This window comes from Dothidotthia symphoricarpi, assembly GCF_010015815.1.
Source record: "Dothidotthia symphoricarpi CBS 119687 unplaced genomic scaffold P153scaffold_6, whole genome shotgun sequence".
Lineage (NCBI taxonomy): Eukaryota > Fungi > Ascomycota > Dothideomycetes > Pleosporales > Dothidotthiaceae > Dothidotthia > Dothidotthia symphoricarpi.
Genome location: NW_022985013.1, coordinates 1,187,669 through 1,211,569, shown reverse-complemented (window position 1 = coordinate 1,211,569; position 23,901 = coordinate 1,187,669). Strand labels below are relative to the sequence as shown.

Below are 23,901 nucleotides of genomic sequence, written 5' to 3'. Positions count from 1 at the left end.
ATGGCTAGCCTGCCTGGAGCTAGTGTCATAGTTCGCTTAAGAGAACTCTTGGCACTCGATTTTGTGTGGTGTTGAAGACTCCAACATCGTCGACACCCAAAGCAGTTGCCCCGCTCACTCCGCGACACGACACTCTTCGACGACGACAATATGGCGGACACCTCCAAAGATATGCCGTTCAAGGCCGTACAAGTCGACGCTCTGGTACGTGCGATATCCGCGAAACGAGCCACCCCGCCAGGCGCCCCGCCATTGTGCTCTCCGTCCTGTCTCTGCATGCGCGTTCTGTAGCGATGCCAGACTGACATCCAATTTTAGGTCGCAATCAAGATTGCTACCGCGAGCGGAAAAGCGTTCCCTTCTGTTGCCACAGGCAGTTTGGTGGGAATGGAGAAGAACGGCGTTCTCGAGATCACGAACACTTTCCCCTTCCCTGAGGCGTCTCTCGCGCAGACCGACACCCAGAACGACACAGCAGCAAACGTCGCAGCCGCAGCCCCCCGCGCCAAGCAAAACATCGCATACAGCAACGAGATGATCAAGTTCCTACGGGAGGTGAACGTGGACGCGAACAACGTTGGCTGGTACACGAGCACGAGCATGGGCAACTTCATCAACCTGAACATGATCGAGAACCAAATCTTCTACCAAAACGGCTTGAACGAGAGGACAGTCGCTTTGATCTACGATGTGAGCAGGAGCTCGCAGGGTAGCTTGAACTTGCGCGCCTACAGGCTATCGCCCTCGTTTGTGACGGCATACAAGGAGGGCAAGTTCACAACTGAGAGGTATGTACTGCCGATTCTTTTGATGCGAAGTGGTCTAACAAGCGCAGCCTCCAGAAGAGCGGTCTCAGGCACCATGAGATCTTGGTGGAACTCCCTGTCACTATCCGCAACTCGCACCTCCTCACTTCCCTCCTGCACCAGCTGCCTTCGGATGCGCCTAAGGAGGAGCTTTCCTTCCCACCAAACCTAGCTGCCCTGCAGCAGAGCCCAAATACCCCGCAGCCTCCCCTTTTCCCGAACTACGACTCACTCGACCTCTCCATCGACCCATTCCTCGAGAAGACATGTGATCTGCTTCTGGAGAGCATCGAGAGCCATCACACAGAACTCAACAACTACCAGTACTACCAGCGTTCGCTTGCCCGTGAGCAGGCTAAGATCACCGCTTGGCAAACGAAGCGCAAGGCAGAAAATGCCGCACGCACAGCATCGAAGCAGCCACTGCTTCCTGAGGATGAATGGCAGAGACTATTCAAGCTGCCCCAAGAGCCAAGCAGACTAGAGACGCTGCTCAACTCGAGGCAGGTCGAGCAGTACTCGAGGCAGGTGGATGGATTCACAGCAGGCATCACCGCCAAGATGTTCGCCGTGAAGAGCAATTTGCTTCCCGGAGAGTAAGGTGTAATAGGATGTGTGGGTTTCATGATTACGCCTTTCCTCGTCATGGCATGGGCACGGCGTTGGGGGTCACAATGTCCACTTTTGGCAAAAGCTGAGGATTAGCCTATGTAGAAGACAGGACGACACGATGGAAGTTCCGGGGCAGGTTCCAGCTTCGGAGTGCAAAATTCGCATGATAGAATCTTTGATATCGAGGTGCAGTTCAGTTTAGCCGGCAGTGTCATTTGGGATTTACCAAGCGATAATTCCGCTCCATAGAGTGCTGATTCAACAACGAACACAGCTTCACACCAAACTTATTTTCCCCTGTCCGTTTTTTTGCTCAGATCTAACACTTATATTTGCGACCCTACTAGCACTATTCTGGATAACTTTGTTTACACGCCAATCCGCGATCCTCTCCCCCTCTCGAAAACGGCTTGGCCCCTGGCTCAAAGCAGCGGGTCGGCGCGATGCAACGATCGCCTCTCCACCAGATCCACGCGTCTCATCAGCCTATCCCACTCCAAGACGCAACTTTGTTTTCTCCGCGCTTGCAACATCAGCTGCAAAGCCTCAAGGCGAATGAAACTATCTTTCAGCAACAACAGCAACATGCCTTGAGCGGACCTCCGCAAGCACCACCCCACGCATTGCACTTCCAACAACATGACTCACTTGCGCAATTCCCAACCTTCCCAGTATATTTTCACCATGCCGCGAGCCCCCAATTCGCCTTGACGAGTGCATATGCGCGTACTGGCGGTGTCCAGCATATCCAAAGACCGAGTCACCAAACATCGCCGCCGATATATTCAACACCACAGGCCATCCCGCAACAACCTCAGCATATTCAACCACCGTTCCAGTCGCAGCTTCGAACGCAGACTTGGCGGAGCAAGGCTCCGTTGGCAAACCATGCCCAGTTCAAGGGGTTGAGGCTGGTTTCCAATCCACCAAATCTTGAGGAATGGAGGAACAAGCTGTTCACTGTGGACGGTATGATCACATTGACAGAGGATGAGTATGTTTCCCTCCTCGATTCATTTACCTACAGCTACTTTTACTAATGATACACCTCAGATTTCAAACCTACTTTCCGCACATTGACAACGTTTACTCACACCGCTCGACGCAGCGCCACAAGCGTAAACGCTTCGTATCTCACTACTGGGACTGTCGCCTTAAAGGTCGTCCGCCCGGCACCAAGAAGTCTACAGATCCAGATAAGAAGAAGAGAAAGAGGGTTGCGCGGGAGCGGGATCTTTGCGATGTTAAGATCAAGATCACAGAGTTCTTCGATCGAGAGGAATACGAGGAGCACATGGGTAAACGGCCGCCTGGTGTTGAGGAGGACGAGACGACAACTCTGCATGCGACAGGTGCGGGTACCGATCAGGACACTCGGTACCTTGGACAGAGTCAGATGGGGCAGCAACAATCTGATCCTTCGTGGGACATATCTTCAAATACAGCCCAGTCTGAAATGAACATTACTCCGTTTGCGCCTACGCCCACCCGGTCGCTCGCTTTTCTGCCGGAGAAGGTATATACAATTCAGAGGGTTAATGGAAACGGCGGGAATGGTAAAGGCGATGGTGTTTCAGGACCACATAAGCATTCTCTCGAGGAAAGCGATCGTGTGAAGAAGAACTGTGTTGTCAGGTGGCTGGCGAAGAGCGAGAAAGTTGTGAGAAGAGTGCAGGTAAGCTTATCAATTCATGACGAACCAACTCCACTGCACTCATTATATGTTACTTTCTTTGCTTTCATCGTCCAATCAATTTTTTTCCTGGTCTATTCTGCTCTTTTGCATTGCAACACCTAGATCCGCCGCTTGAGGCTTCGGTGGAGCCTGCCAATCAAGTGCATAACGTCATTTTGATGCACCTTTGGTAGATCATGCGCCGAGAACGTCTATACCCTCTCAATTTGCAGCTGGTCATCTTCGATCTTACATTCTTTATGTATTCAATCCCCGGACGCCTACACACATCTTTTCGTTGTTCATCACTCTTAAATCATTCTCGTGGGCCAGTACACGTTCGCGTCTCTACTGCCAGCAACCCCGCTTGCCCGTCTGATCTATCCCCGTTCTTGACATCATTCTCATCGCGTTCCCTGTCACCAACAGTCTCTGTTCGATTCAAGATGACCGATACAAACCAGGGTGGGGACGCCTCGAAGAAGACCTATTACAAAAAGGCTACCGGAAACGCCTTAACAACGGCCGAAACCCACTCAGAAGAGAACAGCCTGAAACTCTATGGAAGCTGCTTCTGGTGAGTATCATGTCTTGCCAGTGCATATGACGTCATCTTAGATCATATACTAAATACTTTTTGTAGTCCTTTCGTCCAACGTGTCTGGATATCCCTCGAGTACAAAAGAATACCTTACCAATACATTGAAGTGGACCCCTACAAGAAGCCACAGTCCCTCCTCGATGTCAACCCGCGAGGACTGGTCCCCGGTCTCCGCCACGGCCCAACATGGTCAACCCATGAATCCACTGTTATCATGGAGTATCTCGAAGATCTGAACACCGGTCCAGGCCTTCTACCTCCTGACGCACAAACTCGTGCCACATCCCGTCTCTGGTCCGACCACGTGAACCGCCACATCATCCCTATGTTCTACAAATACCTTCAAGCGCAAGATACCAAGGACCAGGTTTCACACGCCACCGAACTGCGCAATCAAATCAGTAAGCTAGTTGATGCTGCGCATGCTGATGGTCCATTTTTCCTCGGTGCGAAGATGACGTTTGTAGATGTGCAGATTGCGCCATGGGTGTTGAGACTTCGACGGGTGTTGGGCCCGTATCGTGGATGGCCCGAACCAGAGGAGGGGAGTCGCTGGAAGAAATGGGTTGAAGCGCTTGAAAGTGAAGAGAGTGTCAAGATGACGACGAGCACGGATGAGTTATACCTGGATAGCTATGAGCGATATGCGGAGAATCGGCCAGGGACGAGTCAGGTAGCTGATGCTGTGAATTCGGGGAAGGGACTGCCTTAGAGATGGAGACGGAATAACAATAAGCGTAATTTGCTCCCATGTATGTATGGTTGTGTTGGCGGATACGTAGTGTTTGGTCAGCTTTGATCTTAATTCGACGTCCATAAAAAGGAAAGGAACTTACATTAGCTCCGGATGCAATGATCAAAGGTTTCTCGGCTCCCGTTCCATCTTTTTTGTTTCCCCGCAATCTGTCAGACCCTGAGGTTTTTCTCGTTATTCCAAATCGATACATACTCATCAACTTGTGATGTAATTACCCCCGGACAGAACTCCGCTACCCCTCATGAGTACCTGCATATACGACTAGATATAAATATACCCGATGTTGCACTTCAACATACACTACAAACGACAAGTATCACGTTTTCCCAATTATCTCTTTGATCCCAACTCCAAGATTGTGCTGCCTTGCCCTCCCCAATTCGTACTTCACTATGCCTACCTCAAAAGTCTACGGCACTCCGGGCCCCAACAATGAGAAGATCGGCGGCGTCCCCATTATGCATTACTTCGACTTTATGTCTCGTGGGCGTGGCCAAGCCGTGCGTTTGCTCTGGGAAGTACGTTGGATCTCCATCTTCTTGCAAATTGCTCGCACTAAGACTAATTCCTGCCTTCAGGACGCCGGAATAGCCTACGAAGATGTGCGCTACACATTCGACGAATACCCATCATACAAAGCCGACAAGATCAGCGCGTTGAACCCCGCGGCTACAATCCCCGTTGTCGAACTAGATGGCAGAATCCTAACGCAGAGTTACGCAATGCTACGTCACTTCTCGCGGCTACTAGACGGCGTGTATGACGGGAAAACCGAAGCGGAGAAATACTTTACGGATCAAATCTGCGACATGGTCATTGACTGTGCGTTTTTTTGTTTCCTTTTGCCGAGGAAACATGTTGCTAATCCATACTAGGGCGCACACTCTTCGTAACTGCCTTTCTCTCCCCAGAGAAGGAAACAGCATATCCCAAGCATTGCAGCACTACACGCGCAAACTTTCTCAAAGCCATAACGCAGCACTTCCAAGGCAGCGACCTGGCTCAGAGAGGTCCGTTTGTCATTGGGGATACGTTCACGTATGCGGATATAGTGCTGTATCAGATATGCCATGATGAAGAGCTGACGAGGAATGGACGGAAAGGATTGCAGGATTACCCCAGGCTTGTTGAGTTCGTGGACGCGGTGGAAGCGAGGCCCAACGTAAAGGCTTTCCTGGAGAGTGAGCGGTACTTGGGGTAGAGTGTTGAGGGAATCAGAGGGATGGAAATGGGATGTGTGTGGAAAGTGGGACGTATGCAATAAGAGGGCTCATGAGAATCGATCTGTTGACGTCCTGGTTCATTTTTCTTCTGCTTGGTGTCCCTGCAGTTTTCTGTCTTTTCTGCCGTTCGATAGTTCGCTATCTCTGGCAACTTAAAACGTGACTGAAATTGGGAGAAAACGGTGTATGCAACCGCCATATGGCGATTGATCTTTTGGACATGTATTTTCTTGTACAGAGCAAGTTGTTTTATAGTAGTTCTTGCATTTATTTGTCTTTCGGTGGTGGTCCCAAGACTACCACTCCCTTTGTCACCGCGTCTCTAAGAACCAACATCAGAGGTTGAAAACTACTGTTGATGTTTCCGAACGGAAGAAAATAGTGTACTCAATAAAACGAAGAGCAAAGACAACCATACTAGAGGAGTTCCTGCACACTTGAAAGGAAGTGGTTTTGACACGAAGGAAATAGTTCAGCTGGATCTTTTGAAGCTTTCTCGGAAAATCTCGGTCAACATAAATGGACAGATAATTGAGATTGAGTACAACTCGTTACATGGATTTTTGCTGCATATATTAGTATCGAGGTACAACGCAGTCTTTGGGACGTGTATATGAAACTTCGGTAACTCAGTACACGTGTACTGACCTCATAAAATAGATGATGAACATTTCGTTCCTCGCCTAACCTCGATCGATTTTACGAAGCGAAGAGGCGTAGAAAGCGATTCACGGACACGGCTCAGATTCTGTTGTGGAAGTAAGGAACCAATCACGTAGTCTCCACAAGCGCAATTCACTTACCGCTCACGACCCTTTTTGACTAGACTGCGTAATTGCACAATGGCCCTCTCGACCACCTGGCGTCAAAGAGAGTTGCATGAGGAGCGTTCCGTCTCGGACCTGCTCAACGATATCAGTAGGCTCGGCACCACTTCTGATCCTGCTCAGAAGATCGGCAGCCTCTTGCTCCGGTAGAGACTTCAGCAGCTCGAACAACTCCTCAAGGTATGCATGTCTCCTCCTCAACTGTGCGCTCTCGGTTTCTGTATACTGACACTCAGACCCGCGAGCAACACACTCGTTGCATTGTGGTCGGCGACCATCACACTGAGCAAGGGGGTTGATTAGCTCAGCTCAAACCCACTTGTCCACGTTGACACTACCTTAGTTTTTCGCGTCCGACAAGCCGCGCATGCGAAGGAGTTGCGACTTCGTTTTGGATTTGGTTGCGGATCTTCACGTGGGCCCAGGGCGGGAAGAAGGGGCCGGAGGGTTCGTAGCGATTCACTCGAACTACTTTGTGGTGTATTCATGTGCCAGCCAGTTGACGCGAAGATGAAGAAAGCCGGTGATGAGTCTGGATGAATGTTGAGTGAGGATGTGGGTTCTGAAATTCGAGAAAATCGCTATTGACGTGGATATCGCCAACGGGGCAAAGGAGATTATCATCAAATGCCTAGAAGCCTAGCCTGACGTGTCCAACGTCTAAACATTCCCGTAGACCCATTACGGACTGTGGAGGGTAATTCGAGCATACCATAAAACAGCCGTGTCCGGTAAGCCAATTCGAGTACTACATGTGGACAAGACAAAAAGCAAAGTAATCGCTTAACGCCTATGACGCAGCACGGCATATCCTCCCCACAAGCCGAGTGTGTGCAACACTGCTAAACCGAAACCAGGCCGCATGGAATTTCGCAAGAAGCGGGTCGAGTATGTGGCGAACGTGGTGTTTCCAAGACGGATTGCCTACGGACGGTTCGGGTGAGTTTCCATTTCGAGTACTCAATCAGCATTCGTAATCACCTCTTAACCACGTGCTTCAAAATGATGATGCATGCCATCTCAGTTAGATTTCGTTCAATCTTCAATTATGACTTAACTCCATTCTATAAGGAAATGGTCTCCAACAGTAGTGGGGGATAGGTAGACAGTCACATCATTTTATAACACTAGGGGCAATTAGAGAAACGATCACGGCACGTCAACAAGTGAACAGTAACAACGACAACATGAATCCAAAGAGGTATAATGTGAATAGCACTAAACACTTTAACAAGAGCTGTTGTAGGTAGTAGACATGACTAATACACATGAAGTGTTATATCTGGTCTTCACTGTAATATCCATCTGTACCATCCGGAGACAATTCAGTTCCAAGACGCATCGAGACCTTGATCTTCTTGACCACAGCAGCAATAAGGAGTAATATGTAGATCGAACATAACGTAAAAGATAAACACTATCGATCTATAGGTCGACGAGGTGGTAAGGGGGACGTCAAGCCAGGTGAAGACAGTACAGAGCCAAATTTGCACTGTAATCCGTTTACCACTCTGTCTATGGATAAGACTTAGGATGCTGTTGTACATCAAATAGCTTGTATCCCAATAGGACCCAATTTACACTATTGAGACATGTAACAAAATCGAGAGGATTGATAGAAGAAAAGAAAGAAAAAGTTTGCATGTTTATCATACGAGGGCATCTGCAACTACTACACAACGCTGGCAGAAGTGGCTTACATCCACTGGCTCTCGTGTCTCGCGTACTCTTTCTTGCATGTGGACCATCATTGTCAGAGTAGACATATCGGAGGTGGTACAAAGGGCCAGACCATAACACAGCATCCAAGATGCGGACGCGCTAACTTATGATACGCACAGTTTCATTTCGCCCTGTTCTGCACTGGTACTAAGCGACCCGTTGCTGCATGCATCGTTTATGCACAATCTTGTCGCACTTGTCACACTTGTGGCTGCACATGGGCTATTAAGATCGATCGTCAGAGTCCTTCAGCCCGTGTATGCTGATGACCACACGGCGGGATGCCGACATTTGCCGAACAGAGATTAGGCGGATGGCGACACAAGTTCTAGAGAAACCATGAATATGTATTAACAAGGCTTAGTAAATGACTAAACCAGTCAATGTTTGTCATGATAGTCAATTCCCCCTGGTACATATACAAATACAACCAACAGCAACCGTTCGTTCCTTGAACTAAGCCAATATCCGTGCCGCATCAGTATGTAACTTCTTTCTGCTTAGTACTCAAAGTCATCATCGGCACTCGGCCCCTTGGTCTTCGACACACTCTCCTGTCTTTGGTACATCTCGGCGATCATTCTCGATGTAGACGCTTCATCTGGCTTCTTATCATCTCTCTCTTTGATAAAACGAGGAAATCTCAAGCTGATTCCCTTCCCGCCACCTGAGACCTCATCGGCGGCAGCCCTGTATCGCGGTGACAATGTGAGATCGGCCGTCTTAACTTCCCACACGTAACGCGGCTCGAACCATACATCGGGTTGATCCTTGTTGCCCGACGAGTGAGTGTAGAAGGGTTTGGGGCGGTCGATGACAATTTCCGAAAGCTGTTTGTGGAGTGTCTCGAGAATAGCTTCGGAGAAACCAGTACCGATGTTGCAGACAGTCTCATAGTTCTGCGTCTTGGGGTTATAACAAGCGAGTAAGAAGGCACCGTACCAACTAGTCCGCTTGCCCCTGCCAAAGTAGGCCCCCAGGACGACTAGGTCGAGAGAGTCGCCGACACCGGCAAGGTAATCTTTCTTGACTTTGAGCCAATTCTGTGATCGTTTCGAAGGCTCGTACGAAGACTCTGGACCGTCGAGCATCTTTACCATGAGACCTTCGCACGATGCTTTTACAGAGTCTTCGAGGAGGATTTGGATCTCTTCTAGCTCGTTCGTATTACCAAACTTTGCGAAAGCAAACTCACCCTCAACTGGATCAAAGGCACCGAGCAGAGCCTCACGACGCTCGCGGAATGATTTGTTTACAAGAGCCTGGTTGCATTGGTTAGTGATTGGCATCGATAGATAATAGAATGACATACCTCGCCGTTGAGATAGAGGATATCGAATGCGAACACGCAAACCTGAACTTTGACATCCTCAACCTTAACATCTTTCCTTTTTCGCGTCATGAGTTGTTGGAAGGGCAGAACTTTCTTCTCCACCATATCCCAAGCAACCGTCTCGCAATCTAGAACGAAGCTGCTTGTGCCTTGTTTGATCCAGGTAGGTAGTTTGGCAAGAATGTCGGGATATTTCTTTGACAAGTCTTCGGAATTTCTTGAGAAGATATTCGAAACACCACGATCGCTCTTTCCAACAGCGGGAGCTGCTGTGGCCATCTCCATTGCAGCGTCGTGCGCGACAAAATGTATCTGAGCTCGTTCTCCATCATACTTGTACTCACACGTAAAATCCTTGCCCTCGAAGCGATCAAGGACCTCCGTGATAGACTTTGTTGGTTTGGCAAGCATAGGCTTAAGAGGAACACCAGGCTGCAGGCGGCACCTCTCGGGCAAGTTGGAAAGGCCATGCTCGAGCATAGCCGGAACAATGACCTCGTAGCTTGGAAGTTCACTATGAAACCTGTCAGTAACATGAAAAGCGTGCAACTTTCAGATGTCTCACCTGTAAACGGATTTCAGCGTAGACTCTGCCTTGGCCAAATCTGCTGTTGACGGAATTTTGCTCTCCTGTGACATTTCATGGAAGATCATAGCTTGCGATAGGGCAACCACAACCGTCCTCTCCGCAAGACCCAATCGAAGCTTGCCCTCCAACGTCCGCACGATATACTTAGCTTCGCTAGGCCCTCCCTTGTCCTTTTCGATGTCGATTTGCTTGCCAGCGGTTTGCGCATCAGCCGCTGATAACAACTTCTTGATAGCATCGACCTTGCGTCCTTGAGAACCTTGTCCCTCTATGGTAGCAATGGTCAGCAGACCCTTGTGTACGCCTTGCACCGTCAAAGACTTGGGTTTGAACATCGTCGGCTGCTTTGACCGACTCTTCGCTGCCACGAGACCAAGGTCACCAATTTCATTTTGATCGGTCTTGATGTGAGCTAGAGTCCGTCCTGTGCTTTCAGAAATGGCCTTCATAATTAGCGACTCGCCAATTCCGAGTTCAATACCGGCGTAGTCGGCAGCAAGCTTATTGATCATAAGCAGGACAGTCGGAAGCAGGTCAGTGGGTGTCAGTCGCAGTACTTGTCGTAAGAAAAGTGAGCAATGTGCGGATATCTCCAGTCGCTTTGTAGTCATCTCGATCTTCGAGAAAGTCGTGCATAGTGCAGCGTATGGTACTGGCTCACCAGACTTCCAGTCAGGATATAAGTCTTTCGTTGTTGACGTTAACGTGGTCTGAACCTTCTTCCGAGCCTTTTGTTTCAACTCTTCCGGCTCCTCATCTGAGCTCAATACTTCCTCGTCCTTCGGACTCGAGTCTGCATCTTCTTCTACGGGCGACTTCTCAACGTCTTTCTTGCTCTCAGCAATTTTCTTTGGCGCAGCAACCTCCTCATCTTCGTCTTTCGGCTCTACAACCTTAGGTTTCACGACTGGCTTCTTAGACTTCGCTGGGGACTTGGCGGCCTTTTTCGGCGAAGCCTTTGGCTTCTTGGGCTCTTCAGCCTCTTTATCGGCCTTCTTGAGCACTGCCTTAGACTTTTTTGGTTCTACAGCCTCCTTTGCTGGCTTTCTTCGCTGTCGTTTGGTTGGGGGCTCATCCTCAGAATCCTCCTCTTCCTCTTTCGCTTGCCTTTTTTTCCCACCATCTGCAACGGGGTCATCGACCTCCATGGTCTCGCCCTTCACCTCTTCCTTGACCTCCGCATCAGACTCCTCCTTGACATTGTCCTGTGTCTTGACTTCCTCAGGGGATGATTTGGGCTCTTCTTTTGGCGCCGAGTCTCTCTTTTCGGGTTTGGGCTTTGTCGAAAAGGACAACTTCGATTGTTGCTTGGCTACGCTGCCGTCAGACTTCCCGAAGAACTTCCTACACAACGACAGTTAGTACGAGAAGCATGAGGTTTGTAGCCTTTGGAAGACTTCACACCCTAACGTTGTCTGAGAAGACTTGACATACCCAAGGGTAGCCTGCTTGGGTGGCATGGCTAGAGAATGGTGACTTTCGCGTGCGCTCCAACGCTGACAATGATAGCGGCGAAACGAAGCAGAAAGGGCACTATGCAAACAGATTGGAGAGAAGAAACCCTTCAATTGACGTGGTGTTAGAGTATGGAGACGAGAAGCATTGGAGCGTAGGAGCATGCTCTGAGTGAAGTGCGCGTGGATTTCGCGAAGCATGGACGCAGTTTAGGCACCCACCCTCGACTCGACGCGAAACGCGCCTGCTGCACGCGTCGGAAAATCACACGTGATTCGTCCTGACATCATTATCTTTCCGTCGCAAATCAACACTCATCATCGTTCTCAGAATCGCCGCTTCGAAATACCTTCTCTACCAAGACACCCCTAATAAACCGAACACAACCTTCGAACTGGCGAACCTTCTCTGGCAACGTGTTCCACCACAGGAGCCATCACCTCCATCTCCGCCCGCCATGTCTCAACCTTCCTCCTCTCCGCGTCTCACGCCACAATTTTGCTTCAATCAAACCGCACTTCGAGGTTCGCCAGCCCTCACAACTCGCATTCAGCACACTAACTAATCTCAAGCCACCTAACAGACTTCCTCCGCATATCGCGCGGCACAATCGACGACTCGATAGCACAAAACCTCAACGCGCTCCTTACGCCTGCCCAGCGCGGCTTCGATCCCACATCTACATCTACACGGCAGTTGGCAACGCCAGGGAGGTCCATACCGCCTGAGCAATGTGGACAGTTCAAGGAGAAGGTCTTGTTCCCCTCGTGGGCTGTGCGGTCTGATGTGCTGGACTACTGCGCAGGCGTCGCTACATCGCCGGACCCATATGACCCAGACAGTGTGATACGGCAGATTGAGGACTCTAAGGCGAGAGAGCGCGTGGTGGACGAGCGACTGGATCCATACTCAGGACGCTACTTTCCACAAGAGGCGAGAACAGAGAGCCTGGCTATGCTGATGAGAAATGAGAGGGCTGTGGAGAAGATCATAAGGATGAGGACATGGAGCTTGATCGGGGAACGGTGCACGACGAGCCATGAGTCTGCGGACAAAGCGTTCGGCAAGTGGCGGGCGACACAGCGGCGATGAGTGCGCATTGGGGAAACACTTGTACGTTGGGACATCGTAGGATCTCTACTCAGCATGACTATGAATGCATTCAAGCGACGGCGTTTGTAGAAACAAAGCATGCTTCATGTTGTATGCGGGAATGTCATGTCGACAAGTCCGCTCTGTATAAACAAGACTTCATCCGTGACAGAATCACAGCGACAAATACGATCAAAACGAGTCACGTAAAGAACAATCGTTCGCTACACCATGACTCGTCGAGGATATCCATCACCGAGGCATTGACCGCAAAGCGCCACAAACAAAAAAAGTCTGCAGAGCCTCACAACAAGCAATCTAAGCGACAATGATAGACGCTTCCACATGCATATTCCATCTCACAAACAAACGCACGCCTCAATAACGAAAAAAGGCATGTCCCACACCATCCCACAACTCCAATCCATCTTTTCACGGACAGCAGCTGGTAAGGAAGACGGGCGGTATCTCTCTACGGGGCCGGGAACGGAAGACTATCCACAGGAAAATGGGATAACCCTCAGCAAGCCGCCGAAGCGGAGCCACGAAAAATGTAGGTAGATAAATCTACTGATGTACTGAGCAAAAGAGGGTGCGGGTGACGGCCGCCTTTTAAGCTGGTCGTGAAGGGGTCTGTGCGCTGGTTACGTGAGCGGCGTTGAGTGGGTCGCGGAGCAGAATTTTGGGAGGAGGTCGGGCGGGGGAACTTCGGCTGGGAGGAATGTGGAACTCTGCTCGAGCGAGCATGTTAGCACATTGATAGATGCTGAATACACTGCGATAGTTTATGTAGTTTGTTGCTGATTATCACTCTGTTCTTTAGGCTCTAATAATGCTGCCAAAGGATGATCCCTTGCGCACCTAAGAGAGAGTCTTTGACCTTGAAGGAACACTGTACAAATGCAACAAAAGCCATGAAGATTCTAGAAGCACATATTGAGAGCCTAGACTCTTTCTCCACAACCCTTGTATACATACCGTATTGACAGGTACAAGTGGGGTTGAGCAGAACGAGTTTCAAGAAGACTACTATATTGTACTTTACACTATCTAGGTAGGACTTATCGCAGCTGCGTGTTGAGTTGAGGTTAGCGGATTCAAGGTCAGGATTTCAAAATTGCAGACATCACATGAGACAGTGATGAAAAGAACAGTTGCGGGCTTCATGTATGCATTACTGAAAAGCTACATCATAACCCAACATTTGTTTCCGTCGGAGGTTCCATAACATCATAAACCGCAGCAATCCGTCTTTCGACGTCGTACTACGACATGCCAGCGAACACGAACACACTCAGCAACTCTCTAGTAGAGGCGCTTGGGCGGGCTCATGGTGGCCTTGATGGTCAAGGAACCAACGTTCTGCCATCCCTTCTTCAGCAGCGAGACGAGGTAGTTGATGGCCAACATGATGTTACCAATCAACTCATCCTCAGTCATACCGACGTTGCCAACGGCAACACCCATGCAGAGAACCTTCTTCAACTGGAACTTGATGGTGGACTTGACCTCGGTCATCTTGTTGGCGAGATCTTCGGCGTGGGAGACGGGCGTAGGGAACTTGCCGGCCTTGGAGAGACCGGGACCGAGGAGACGTGGGATCTGCTTGATGAGGGCGTCGGAAGCCATGAAAGCATCGTACTTGCGCGCGAGCTTCTTGATGAGCTTCTTGTTCTTGTTGAGCTTCTTCAAGTCCTGTGGCGGGGGTCAGTCGTGTTCGCGCACAGCGTAACTGGCACTGGTAAACGTACGTCAGTGCTCATGGCATCGACACCGTGGTGCTTGGCACGATCGATATCGTGCTGGTCACCGAGAACGCAGATGGCCATGCCTAATCTCAGTCAGCGCTTGTCCACCATCAACACAGATCGATAGAACTTACGAGGACGGGGAACGGTGGGGAGCTTGACGGTTCCCGAGAAACGCTTGTCACGCTGGGGGTCGTAGTTCTTGAGGCCGATTTGAAGCTCGACGGTCTCGAGGAAGTTCCTCTTCTTGGTCTCGTTGGAGTACTCAAGGAGCTCCTTGACGTTCGAACGAACGCCGGCAACAGAGATTTTCGACATGTTGGCAATGTGTCTCCCAGAGGATCGATGGTTCCTTTGGTGGCTCTGGTGCGATGGTGGTTGAAGAAAAGAGGTTTGAGGCGGGCGGCGATTTGGAAACGGCAGGTGCGCGAACTTTGGTAAGCGACGCACTAAACCGTTTCTGATTGACACCCCTGTCGTTATGTAACTTTGCCTCTGAGCTTGGTTTTTTCTCTGAGAGAATGTACATGACGAAGCCAGGACTAGGAGTGGTTGTTGTTCCTTCTGTAGATGTAGGGTTCGACTCGCTTTCATTTACAGTGATGCGACTGATTCATTGACAACTCGCATATAACATCACAATTCGATTACCGCAGAGTCACAAAGTGGTATACAGACTGGTCCGTGGGTATAATTATTATGCCAAACAATTATCAAGAGTTAGCATGGAGGCTCTAAAATAACCCCATCCTAACGTTATAAACACGTTCAATCAAAACCAAAACAGCCAGAGTATTGTACATCGCTTTTCGTCCCATCCCGTGCCAAAGACCAAAGACCCATACCACTCTTGAGGAGTGCCACGCCATGCAATGCCTAAAACTCCTCCCCATAATGTTCGCCGGAAAGATACTGATGGGATGCACATAAGATGTGAGCACACGTCATAAACAGTGTTGTCACGGGTATCGCATCAAAGAAAATCCCAACGCCGATGCCGCACCGTGTTCGTAAATCAGATCGAATCGAAGGGGTATGTGATCGCAAAACCACCGCGCATGCCGCCACGCCAAACGAAATCAAAGCCGAAGCCGGTAGAATACAAAGGCAAAGGTAAGCTGAGCAGGGAACAAGTTCAGCTCACAGCCGCATTGTCGTGAGTCGAACGTTTTGCTTGAAGACGCATTGGCCTCAGTGCATAATTTGCTGGTTGTTTGCAGCGTCGACAACATTATCGGAAAGGTTGATCAGAAGCTGAGCGAGGCAACGCTTAGTTGCAGCATCGTCACGCAGAACTGATGAAAAAGTGGCGTCGCGGAGAGGTTCGGGGAGACATTGACGCAGTGCCTCGCGGGCGCGGGCGTTGTCGCTCAGACTATTCAGATTAGATTCGGTGTCCATACTTGCATGTACAGAAACTTACCGAAGAAAGCAGCGAACGACGTGCTTAAGCAAGCGAACAGTTTGCTGCTCCACCAACTGATTGACCATGTTGCTGAGGACGGTGCCAACGGCATAGAAGCGCTCGTAGGTCTGGCAAATGTACGCCAGGCCAATATCGTCCAACAAGATCTTCTGTACGATGAAAATGGCAACCGTCTTGCTAAGCTCTGAGCCTGTCTCCATGATGCGCAAGCAAAGCGGAATGATCTCGGTCGTGAGGAGGAAATTGATGACCTCCGACGAGTCGTTCTTCACAAGAGCACCAATGACACCAAGAGACGTAAGGCGGAGGTACTCGAATGGCCTCGACTTGGATGTCGTATTAAGAAACGGATAAAGGAAGAGCGGAATGTGCGCTGCGGCGAGGTTAGCTAGGCGACGCTATTCAAACACAACCACTTACCACTCAGGAAGAGACCACGAGTCTCAGTGTGAGAGGCGACACATTGAAGCAGTGCGAGGGCATTGCAGACACGGTTCGAAGCAGCGGCGGTCAATTGCGATGGGTTGAGCAGAGGGTAGACAGAGATGATCTCCTGAAGGAGAGAAGCCATGACACCTGAGAAACTGTTAGCTGCGACTACCAATTATGCAGGCGCTAGAGAGCATACCGAAAGAATGCCAGAGAATCAGAGCCAGCTCCGGCACTTGCTCCCGCTTCTTGCTCAACTCAAGCAAGGCCGATTCGCGCGTAGCCGGCTTCATGAGCTGCGCGATCCAGTCGAGGACGCGCCTGTTCTCCTCTGTCATGCCGATATCGGTGTTTGTTTGAATGTCGTTCGCGGGTCCACGAGGAACGATGCCGCTGCTCGGGATAGCTGTTCCGTTGTTCCCCGCGATTTGGCTGTAGTGCTGCTGTTGGGCGACAGCTGCGGCGGCCCGGACGGCATGTGCTTGGGCCTGAGCCTGCGCCTGTGCCTGCGCATGTGCCTGAAGTTGACCGTGCTGGGCTACATGGTGATTCGGGTGCTGCTGGTGGTGGCCTTGCTGGGCCCACTCCCCAGGGTACTGCTGCTGGTGCGTGAAGATATGTTGCATTTGCTGCTGTCGGGGTTGAGATCGTGGGGTAGGTGAAGTAATTTCGTGTTGGGATGTTGGAGGAAGACTACTGTGAGTTACTAGTACTCAGGGCGGGAAAGCGCTGGAAGTCGTGGTGGAAAGAAGGTGGCAAGCGCAGTGTGGAGTCTGTTCTAGCAGTACTCGAGAGGTGAGGTTGGTTGGACCCCACGATCACTGATGGCGGCTGGCTCGTGCGTCTTGGCAGCCTGCGGGAGCTTGTGCTTTTGGTGATCCACACGGCAAAGCTTCAGATCAGGTGAATCTCCGACAGCCTTAAATTAAGGTACACTACAATAGCGAGTGTCCACAACCGAGTCTGCAACCTAGAGGCGGTGTAGGTAAGTTGGTGCCTGTATCACTTCAGGCAACCTCACAAGAAAGGTGCTTGAAGGCTGCACAGAGTGTTCACAAACGAAGGCCTTTCATCTGGTCTAGTATTGCGAAGAAAGACGATGACACCGATAACAAATAAGATTTCATGTCGCATGTTTGTACCCTCAACCCCTCCGCACTACAACTCGATTACAATCAAACAAATACCGCCTTCAGAAGGTAGAGTTCGTCATCACCAAAAAATGTGTTACCTCAAGAACGCCTCTCAAACCAGTATACCTATAGCCGCAATTCAGACAAGATGGTCTGCGCCATGTTCTTGTACTGCCATGTCCCTCCGTCCACCTTCTTGAACTGGATGCCATGGAGTCTGAACAGTGGCACCTTGACGATCAATATCTCGAAAACAAGAATCATACTCTCGCCCAGATCGCTCTGTACGTGTGTCGTGGTTTCTCCAGCCGCCACTGCCCGTCCGCCCCGCGGTCTTCGCTCATCTCTGTCCTCGCTTCCGTCAGACTCGTCGGTGTTGGTATAGCTGCGATCAGCAGGAGGAGGCCGAGCCCGTGACTTCGGAGTATGGGGAGCGCGATTATGGTCCCTGAAGTCTTCTCGATCCTTGTCACCGCCCATGAAACCACCAAAACTTATTCTCCTCTTGTTGTGTCCGCTTGGTGGAGAAGCGGGCGCGTCAACCACTTTATTGAGGTCAATACTAGGCGCGTGCCGGCATTTGAAGCCGCCTTCGATCTCGGTATACGTGACGCCAAGCTGGTCGAGCACTCGTATCAATTCATTCTGAATGAGGAACAATGGCTTGCTGCTAGTTGTGGAGACACTGAAGAGACCCTTCAGGAGAACGGGTTTCACAGCATCTGGGCTACGGCTGGCTTCCGCTTGGGCTTGCGCAAGCTCCGCATCCGTTTCTTCTGGCACCCCGTTTTGCTCTTTGGCTTGCTCGCGTCGTGCCCTTCGCGCCTGGATGCTTTCCCTACGTGCATGACCTAGGGATTTTGCGCGATGAGCTGCGATGGGACGTGAACCTTCCGAAAACTCATCTGAGGCAGCATCGTTGCCGCCTTGAACTTTCTGTCTACTGAGATCCGATCGATCCGATCCGCTAGTAGGCGGAGGGTTTCCAGGGTCTTCTGATGATCTCCCTCGTCGACTCAATCGTCTTCGGAAATCGGCCGAGTTCACACTGGTCGAGCGGCCCAGGGCTTTGAACTTCTGTGTGGCGCTGTTAGCACCACTAGGAGGAGAAAGCAGCTCTGGCTGATTTGCTGCATTGGTCGGGAGTTGAGACGAGGACTCTGTGCCCCTGTCGCGTTGTCTCCGAATACTGAAACTCTTCTTCGGAACGCTAGCTGTGTCTGGCGGGCTAGATATTGCGAGAAATGGCGTGGGTGGCAGCGGTTCTGAGGGGTTCTTGTCATGACCTCTGTATTTCCTGGTGCTAAAACGTCGCAACAGCCCGGCAGCAGCACCTTCCTTCTTTACGTGTTCGACAGGCGCCGGTGGTAAGGTTGGCGTAACGGCACCTGGCGGCTTACTAAGATCTACTCTCTTCAATCCATCTGCAATCTCGTCCTCGCCGTGAGTTCGTGCTCTCGGTCGCGACCTTCCGCCTGTGGGCCTCTCGCCTGCCATCTCATAAGCGGCGGTGTTGGTATACGCCGCTGGCGGTGCAGGAAGGTCTGGCATTTTCAACGGCTTCTCGCCCGGACTCTGAGGCATGGCTATAGCGCCAGGGTTCTCCTCAAGCTTCTCACGTTCTCTCTTCTCTTTCACGAGGAAATACACAGAGAGAAGTGGGCTGTAAGCATTGACAGGGTCTAATCCGCGTTGGATTTCTTCAGACGAAGAAGCCGTCAACTGCTCCCGGCTAGAGATTGAAGTCCGTCTCTTGTAGAAGTCGAACATGCCCCTCTTCTTGTCAGCTTCTGGCGTTTGGGCTGATGTCCTTTTGGCCGATGCGCGTACGGCGCGTTGGTAATCGTCGGATTGGATGACGTTGGTCAGCTGGGTTGTGATGTATTCAGAGGTGCCAAAATCGAAACCGGTCATCTTCTCAATGACCTCTCTGTCCAAGGGCAGTTGCAGAGGTTCGCGTTGGGGCAGGTAGTTTTCGGGAGGGCTGTTGAACCCCTTTGTGATCCAAGGGTGGGTCATGATCTCGGACAGCGTCAAACGCTGGGTTGGGTCCGTCTGTAACATGCGGTGAATGAGATTGCGACATTCTGTTGAGTATTAGCGATAGACTGAGTGTTGCACGCGGGCCAACATACCAGCAGACAACCAAGGGGGGTAGTCGACGTGCCCCTTCTTGATCTTTGCGTGCAGCTGTGGCATGCTCTGGTCGTCAAACGGCACTTTACCGCACACCAGAACGTAGAGGACGATGCCAAAACTCCAGACGTCGACCTCGGGTCCAGTGTACTGCTTGGCCTGCAGCAGCTCGGGGGCAGCAAAGTACAAGCTTCCGCAGAAGGTCTTCAGCTGGTTTCGGGGCGAGAACAGATTGCTCAGGCCAAAGTCTATGATCTTGATGTCCCCGGTCTTGCTGATGAGGATGTTCTCGATCTTCAAGTCGCGGTGCACAATGCTGTTGCGGTGGCAGTAGTCGAGGGCGCTGGCAATCTGGCGGGCGAACTTGCGGGCCTGCTTCTCCTTCAGGCGGCCGTGCGAGATGATGTAGTCGAGCATCTGCCCGCCGTTGACGAACTCGAACAGCATGTACCAGTGGTAGTTGGTGCGCACAACGTCTCGCATGCCGCACACGTAGGGGTGGCTGAGCAGGCTGACGATGGCGGCCTCGCGGGCGGTGCGCACCTCCTTGGAGTGGTCGGCCCGCTCACGGTCGGCGGCGGTCTGGTGCTGGTCCTGGGACAGTCGGGGCACGATCTTCACGGCCACCTAGGGGGGGTCAGCGTCGTCCGTCACACAGCCAAGCTGCGCAGCGTCCAGAGAGGGGGACATACCTGCTCTCCGGTCTCTACGTGCTTCGCGAGCTTGACCTTGCCCATGCTGCCCGCGCCAATCGTCTTGCCCAGCGTCCAGGTGCCGGTACTCGGGGCGGTGATGGTGGTCCTCCTCTTTGCGCCCTGGGCCGCCGTTGCTCCGTTGGAAGGCATTGCGGAAACCGTCGACGCGTCAGACGCATATCGCGCGTGTCGCGGCCGGTCTCTCGATTCGCTGGGGCGGGCCTCGGCGACGTTGGACTGCTCGTAGTCGCGCCTCGCAACGTTGTTCAGCGCCTGTGGCTGGCGACTGGGACGGGGCGGCTCGCGGTCGCGCTGCGAGTGTTCCGAGGGGCTGTTGTGAGGCTGCGGGCGCCGCGTGGACGTGCTGCGGATGGGGGCAGCAGCCGACATTGCGGAGCTGTTGTTGATAGCGCGCAGGGAGCAGAGGTGGGCCGTGGACGGGCAGCGATGGACTGGACGTCAGGGCGAACGGTGCGCCGGATGTTGCCGTGTGGTGCTGGTGCTGATGCAGAGCGGATGGAGAAGCGTGCATCGATGGACAGATAGCCAGGTCTCTATCAGGGGCTGACACAAAGGCTCTTGTTTACAGGTCCAGCAACTTGGCAGCTCTGAGGGAGACGGAGACGCGCCTTTCACTGTCGCAGATCAGGGCTCATGCAGGGCAGCAATACGATGTGCGAGGGGAGCAGCAGCAACTCGGTCGCCGAGCTGTCAAGTGCGTCGAGAGTGAGTGGTTTCCTTCTGGGCCGACGGGCGCTCACGAACACGACGATAGCTCACGCCCCAGATCCACCAATACCCTAATGGGCATGGCATTGGGCGCATGCAGTGGGGTAAATAGCCGTTCGCGATGATGTATGACCAAGTTTCTTCCCTGTTTGTGCCTGGCCGATAGCATTGTGCCTGGCCGATACCTCTCCTTCTGCATGGCCGATACCTTTCTGCGATTGCAAGTGGCACGACTCTGGCTCCGCTCTCGTTATACATAGATTTGCGTCCCAGGGTCTCCTGCACAGCACACGCAGCAGCAGTGAATAGCATTCGTCAAAGCAGCCCATCCAGGCGGGCCAGGCGTGTTTGGCGTACATCATCAGCCCCTCTCTGACCATGACTTGCGTCTGCTACGGCAGTGGCCCAACGACAGGCATCGTGTCACCGACACTTCTGAGCTTCCCCAAATTGCTTTTGCGAGTTACGAGTGCATTGGTAGAGACGTGAGAGCTGTCACAACATTCAGTCTCGTATATGCTTAGTCATGTTCCAACGAGTAGCTTAGTCTATGCTCCAATAACCTTCGCTTGAACACGCTCAATGAGCTCGACTATCAACATCAGCCTTTGACCCTCAAGCAACTGTAGAAGTACACCTAATCCACCGTCTCTACAGGTCTCGAGTGCGACACAATGTCGTACAAGCGGCCGCGCGCATCCTCTCCCTCGAACGCGCAAAAACGTTCACGAGGCGGCGGACCTGCAACGTACATCTTCATAGGCACCGAGCTCCCGGATGAGGATGGCGACGATGGCGCTTTTGTACCAGTGTGGAAGCAGACAGTGACGGACGAGCGTGGGCGCAGAAGGCTACACGGTGCATTCACTGGAGGCTTCAGTGCAGGGTAAGTTTCAGAGCTAGTCCTCTCCCGAACTCCAGACTTCTTGACTATGCTAAGACACTTTAATACAGTTGGATCTAAGGAAGGATGGGCCCCAAAGACTTTCGTCTCCTCGCGCTCGAACCGCAACAAGGACCAGCCTAATGGCCAAGCACAACGAGCAGAGGATTTCATGGATGAGGAGGACCTCGCCGCGGCCGCAGAATCACGCCAACTCGAGACTACTCAATCGTTCGCCGGAATCGGTGGCGCAGGAGAATCCAAAGAAGATGATTTTTTTGGTCTTTTCTCGACACAGGAAGAGACAATGGGCTTCAAGCTGGCGCAAAAGATGGGATGGCGACGCGATCAGGGCGTTGGCCGCAAAGTCCGCCGTGATGCGCGTATAGAGGATGGCGCTGACACGTCGAATGACGCTTCTGCGTACATGTTTGCCCCAGACGATGCTCGACCCATGCCAATTCCCCGAGAAGATGTCCGGCGCAAAGGACTCGGCTACCAATCCGAAGCCCGCTTAGGAGTTGCCGACGAGAAAGAACCGGAATCTCGCCCTTCGTTGACTCTACATTATCTTGAGGGCCCTAAGAAAGCAGCGCCTTCGAAGAAGGCTCAATTGAAGAAGTCTTCTTTTGGGGTGGGTGTACTCAACGACACGGGCTCCGACGATGAGGATCCATACGAGTTGGGGCCAAAAATCTCACTCAACAAGACTTTGGGCAAGGACAAGAAGACGAAGAAGCCAAGCAAGTTTGCTAAACCTGGCACAGGAGATAAGCTCGTGTTTGTTCCTAAAAAAGGATCAACGAAACTTCTTTCGTCGTTGACTAGAACATCGATGGATGGGAAGCCTCTTCTTAGCGGGTTCACGCTGACTGCTGATACTGTCGCCCTTTCGAGCAGGCCAAAGTACCCACCGCCAAAGATTCCTGCTGGGTGGAAGTCATCCAAGGGTGCCGCCACAACCGCAGACGCTCAAAAGTATCAATCTGTGGCCGATGCAGCCAAAGTTTCCACTCTGGATGCCAAGGGACGGTCAGCCATGCTTGGTGAGGCACCATTGCCAGGAAAGTCTGTGTTTGACTTCATACCTAAGGGAGCTCGCGACCGACTCGCAAATCTATCTGGCAAGGTCGACTTGCCACAGGGACTAGGACAAATGGCCCCGGAGGGACACATGCCTGCAGACAATGCGCAGCCAAAGGATTTGTGGAGCCTCGTACCTTCGCTAGACAAGGTTGTTGCGGCTGCAGCTTTAGCGAAAGGAGCAACTGGCTGGATGCCTTACGCGGAAGACACGAAGAAGCGCGCGAGATACGTTGGCTACTTAGAGGTGCGCACAGGATTGAAGACTGATTTGCCAGAACGAGCCGCCGGCGTATCCATATCCGACTGGGTGAAAGAACTCCAGGAGTTTGCACACGCTGCACAAGTGTTCAAACCGACGACTGGAATCATGGCATCACGGTTCACGTCTTCTACCCAAACCGCAGGCGAGGACGGTACACCCAAGGATAACCTCCTTCGACAACCGACCGTGAAACAAGAAGACCCAGCAGAACAAGCCGCGAGGTTGGGCATGTACGGACCCATGACCCGAAGCAGCTTCCCGTTCCACCCGTCACGGCTTTTGTGCAAACGTTTTAACGTGAAGCCGCCTCCAGACATGCCTCATGGCGCTGAAAGTAACTCTGGCGAGGCGCACTTTGCACCGAAAACAGAGGAGGCGATTTCCAAGTCCGCAATGGACAAGCTGGTACACGAGATGTTGACGCATGGGTCGGCACTCCAGCGGCCAGCGTGGATGGGAGAGGCTCCTCAAGAAGGTGCTTCCGCCGGAGTTTCCCAAACGGTAGAACACGCGAAGGTCGACGTGGAGAAGAACGATGCCCTCTCTAATGAGCGCGCGTCGGAGGATGTGTTCAAGGCTATCTTTGGGGATGATGATGATAGTGAGGAGGATTAGTAGTAACAGACCATCGTTGTCAATGAGGGGTTGAACTTTGTTTTGGCGGAGTAGTAATAGCAAGTTT

At 51.8% G+C, this 23,901-nt stretch overlaps 9 protein-coding genes across 9 annotated transcripts; 5 read left to right on the top strand and 4 right to left on the bottom strand.

The window, feature by feature from the left end:
• Positions 1-150: 150 nt before the first annotated feature.
• Positions 151-1,718, top strand: P153DRAFT_336209 (uncharacterized protein; the record flags this gene model as incomplete). The annotated part of the gene is made up of 3 exons (XM_033665686.1): positions 151-282; positions 319-788; positions 836-1,718. The coding sequence occupies 3 exons, from the start codon at positions 151-153 to the stop codon at positions 1,404-1,406; spliced, it is 1,173 nt and encodes a 390-aa protein (XP_033526070.1). The 3' UTR covers positions 1,407-1,718.
• Positions 1,701-4,525, top strand: P153DRAFT_365252 (uncharacterized protein). Its single transcript, XM_033667790.1, has 4 exons — positions 1,701-2,412; positions 2,472-3,093; positions 3,558-3,670; positions 3,737-4,525. The coding sequence occupies exons 1-4, from the start codon at positions 1,862-1,864 to the stop codon at positions 4,404-4,406; spliced, it is 1,956 nt and encodes a 651-aa protein (XP_033526069.1). The 5' UTR covers positions 1,701-1,861; the 3' UTR covers positions 4,407-4,525.
• A 125-nt stretch (positions 4,526-4,650) lies between these two features.
• Positions 4,651-5,933, top strand: P153DRAFT_394993 (glutathione S-transferase-like protein). Its single transcript, XM_033671358.1, has 3 exons — positions 4,651-4,969; positions 5,030-5,273; positions 5,327-5,933. The coding sequence occupies exons 1-3, from the start codon at positions 4,844-4,846 to the stop codon at positions 5,650-5,652; spliced, it is 696 nt and encodes a 231-aa protein (XP_033526068.1). The 5' UTR covers positions 4,651-4,843; the 3' UTR covers positions 5,653-5,933.
• A 2,790-nt stretch (positions 5,934-8,723) lies between these two features.
• P153DRAFT_286301 (ATP-dependent DNA ligase) lies at positions 8,724-11,605 on the bottom strand (the record flags this gene model as incomplete). Its single annotated transcript, XM_033663455.1, has 4 exons — positions 8,724-9,485; positions 9,536-10,070; positions 10,122-11,489; positions 11,580-11,605. The coding sequence occupies 4 exons, from the start codon at positions 11,603-11,605 to the stop codon at positions 8,724-8,726; spliced, it is 2,691 nt and encodes an 896-aa protein (XP_033526067.1).
• Positions 11,606-12,057: 452 nt separating this feature from the next.
• Positions 12,058-12,692, top strand: P153DRAFT_374478 (uncharacterized protein; the record flags this gene model as incomplete). The annotated part of the gene is made up of 2 exons (XM_033669517.1): positions 12,058-12,124; positions 12,184-12,692. The coding sequence occupies 2 exons, from the start codon at positions 12,058-12,060 to the stop codon at positions 12,690-12,692; spliced, it is 576 nt and encodes a 191-aa protein (XP_033526066.1).
• Positions 12,693-13,848: 1,156 nt separating this feature from the next.
• P153DRAFT_336199 (60s ribosomal protein-like protein L10A) lies at positions 13,849-14,794 on the bottom strand. The gene is made up of 3 exons (XM_033665685.1): positions 14,575-14,794; positions 14,444-14,523; positions 13,849-14,387 (listed from the first exon to the last, which is right to left on the bottom strand). Exons 1-3 carry the CDS (start codon positions 14,756-14,758, stop codon positions 13,998-14,000), a joined length of 654 nt encoding a protein of 217 aa, XP_033526065.1. The 5' UTR covers positions 14,759-14,794; the 3' UTR covers positions 13,849-13,997.
• Positions 14,795-15,631: 837 nt separating this feature from the next.
• On the bottom strand, positions 15,632-16,921 carry P153DRAFT_286796 (cell differentiation protein rcd1; the record flags this gene model as incomplete). The annotated part of the gene is made up of 4 exons (XM_033663491.1): positions 15,632-15,815; positions 15,864-16,239; positions 16,287-16,442; positions 16,495-16,921. 4 exons carry the CDS (start codon positions 16,919-16,921, stop codon positions 15,632-15,634), a joined length of 1,143 nt encoding a protein of 380 aa, XP_033526064.1.
• Positions 16,922-17,359: 438 nt separating this feature from the next.
• Positions 17,360-21,088, bottom strand: P153DRAFT_312275 (serine/threonine protein kinase-like protein Kin1). Its single transcript, XM_033664839.1, has 3 exons — positions 20,257-21,088; positions 19,564-20,191; positions 17,360-19,515 (listed from the first exon to the last, which is right to left on the bottom strand). The coding sequence occupies exons 1-3, from the start codon at positions 20,647-20,649 to the stop codon at positions 17,555-17,557; spliced, it is 2,982 nt and encodes a 993-aa protein (XP_033526063.1). The 5' UTR covers positions 20,650-21,088; the 3' UTR covers positions 17,360-17,554.
• A 157-nt stretch (positions 21,089-21,245) lies between these two features.
• P153DRAFT_394987 (DUF1604-domain-containing protein) lies at positions 21,246-23,834 on the top strand (the record flags this gene model as incomplete). The annotated part of the gene is made up of 2 exons (XM_033671357.1): positions 21,246-21,874; positions 21,929-23,834. Exons 1-2 carry the CDS (start codon positions 21,663-21,665, stop codon positions 23,832-23,834), a joined length of 2,118 nt encoding a protein of 705 aa, XP_033526062.1. The 5' UTR covers positions 21,246-21,662.
• Between the last annotated feature and the right edge of the window lie 67 nt (positions 23,835-23,901).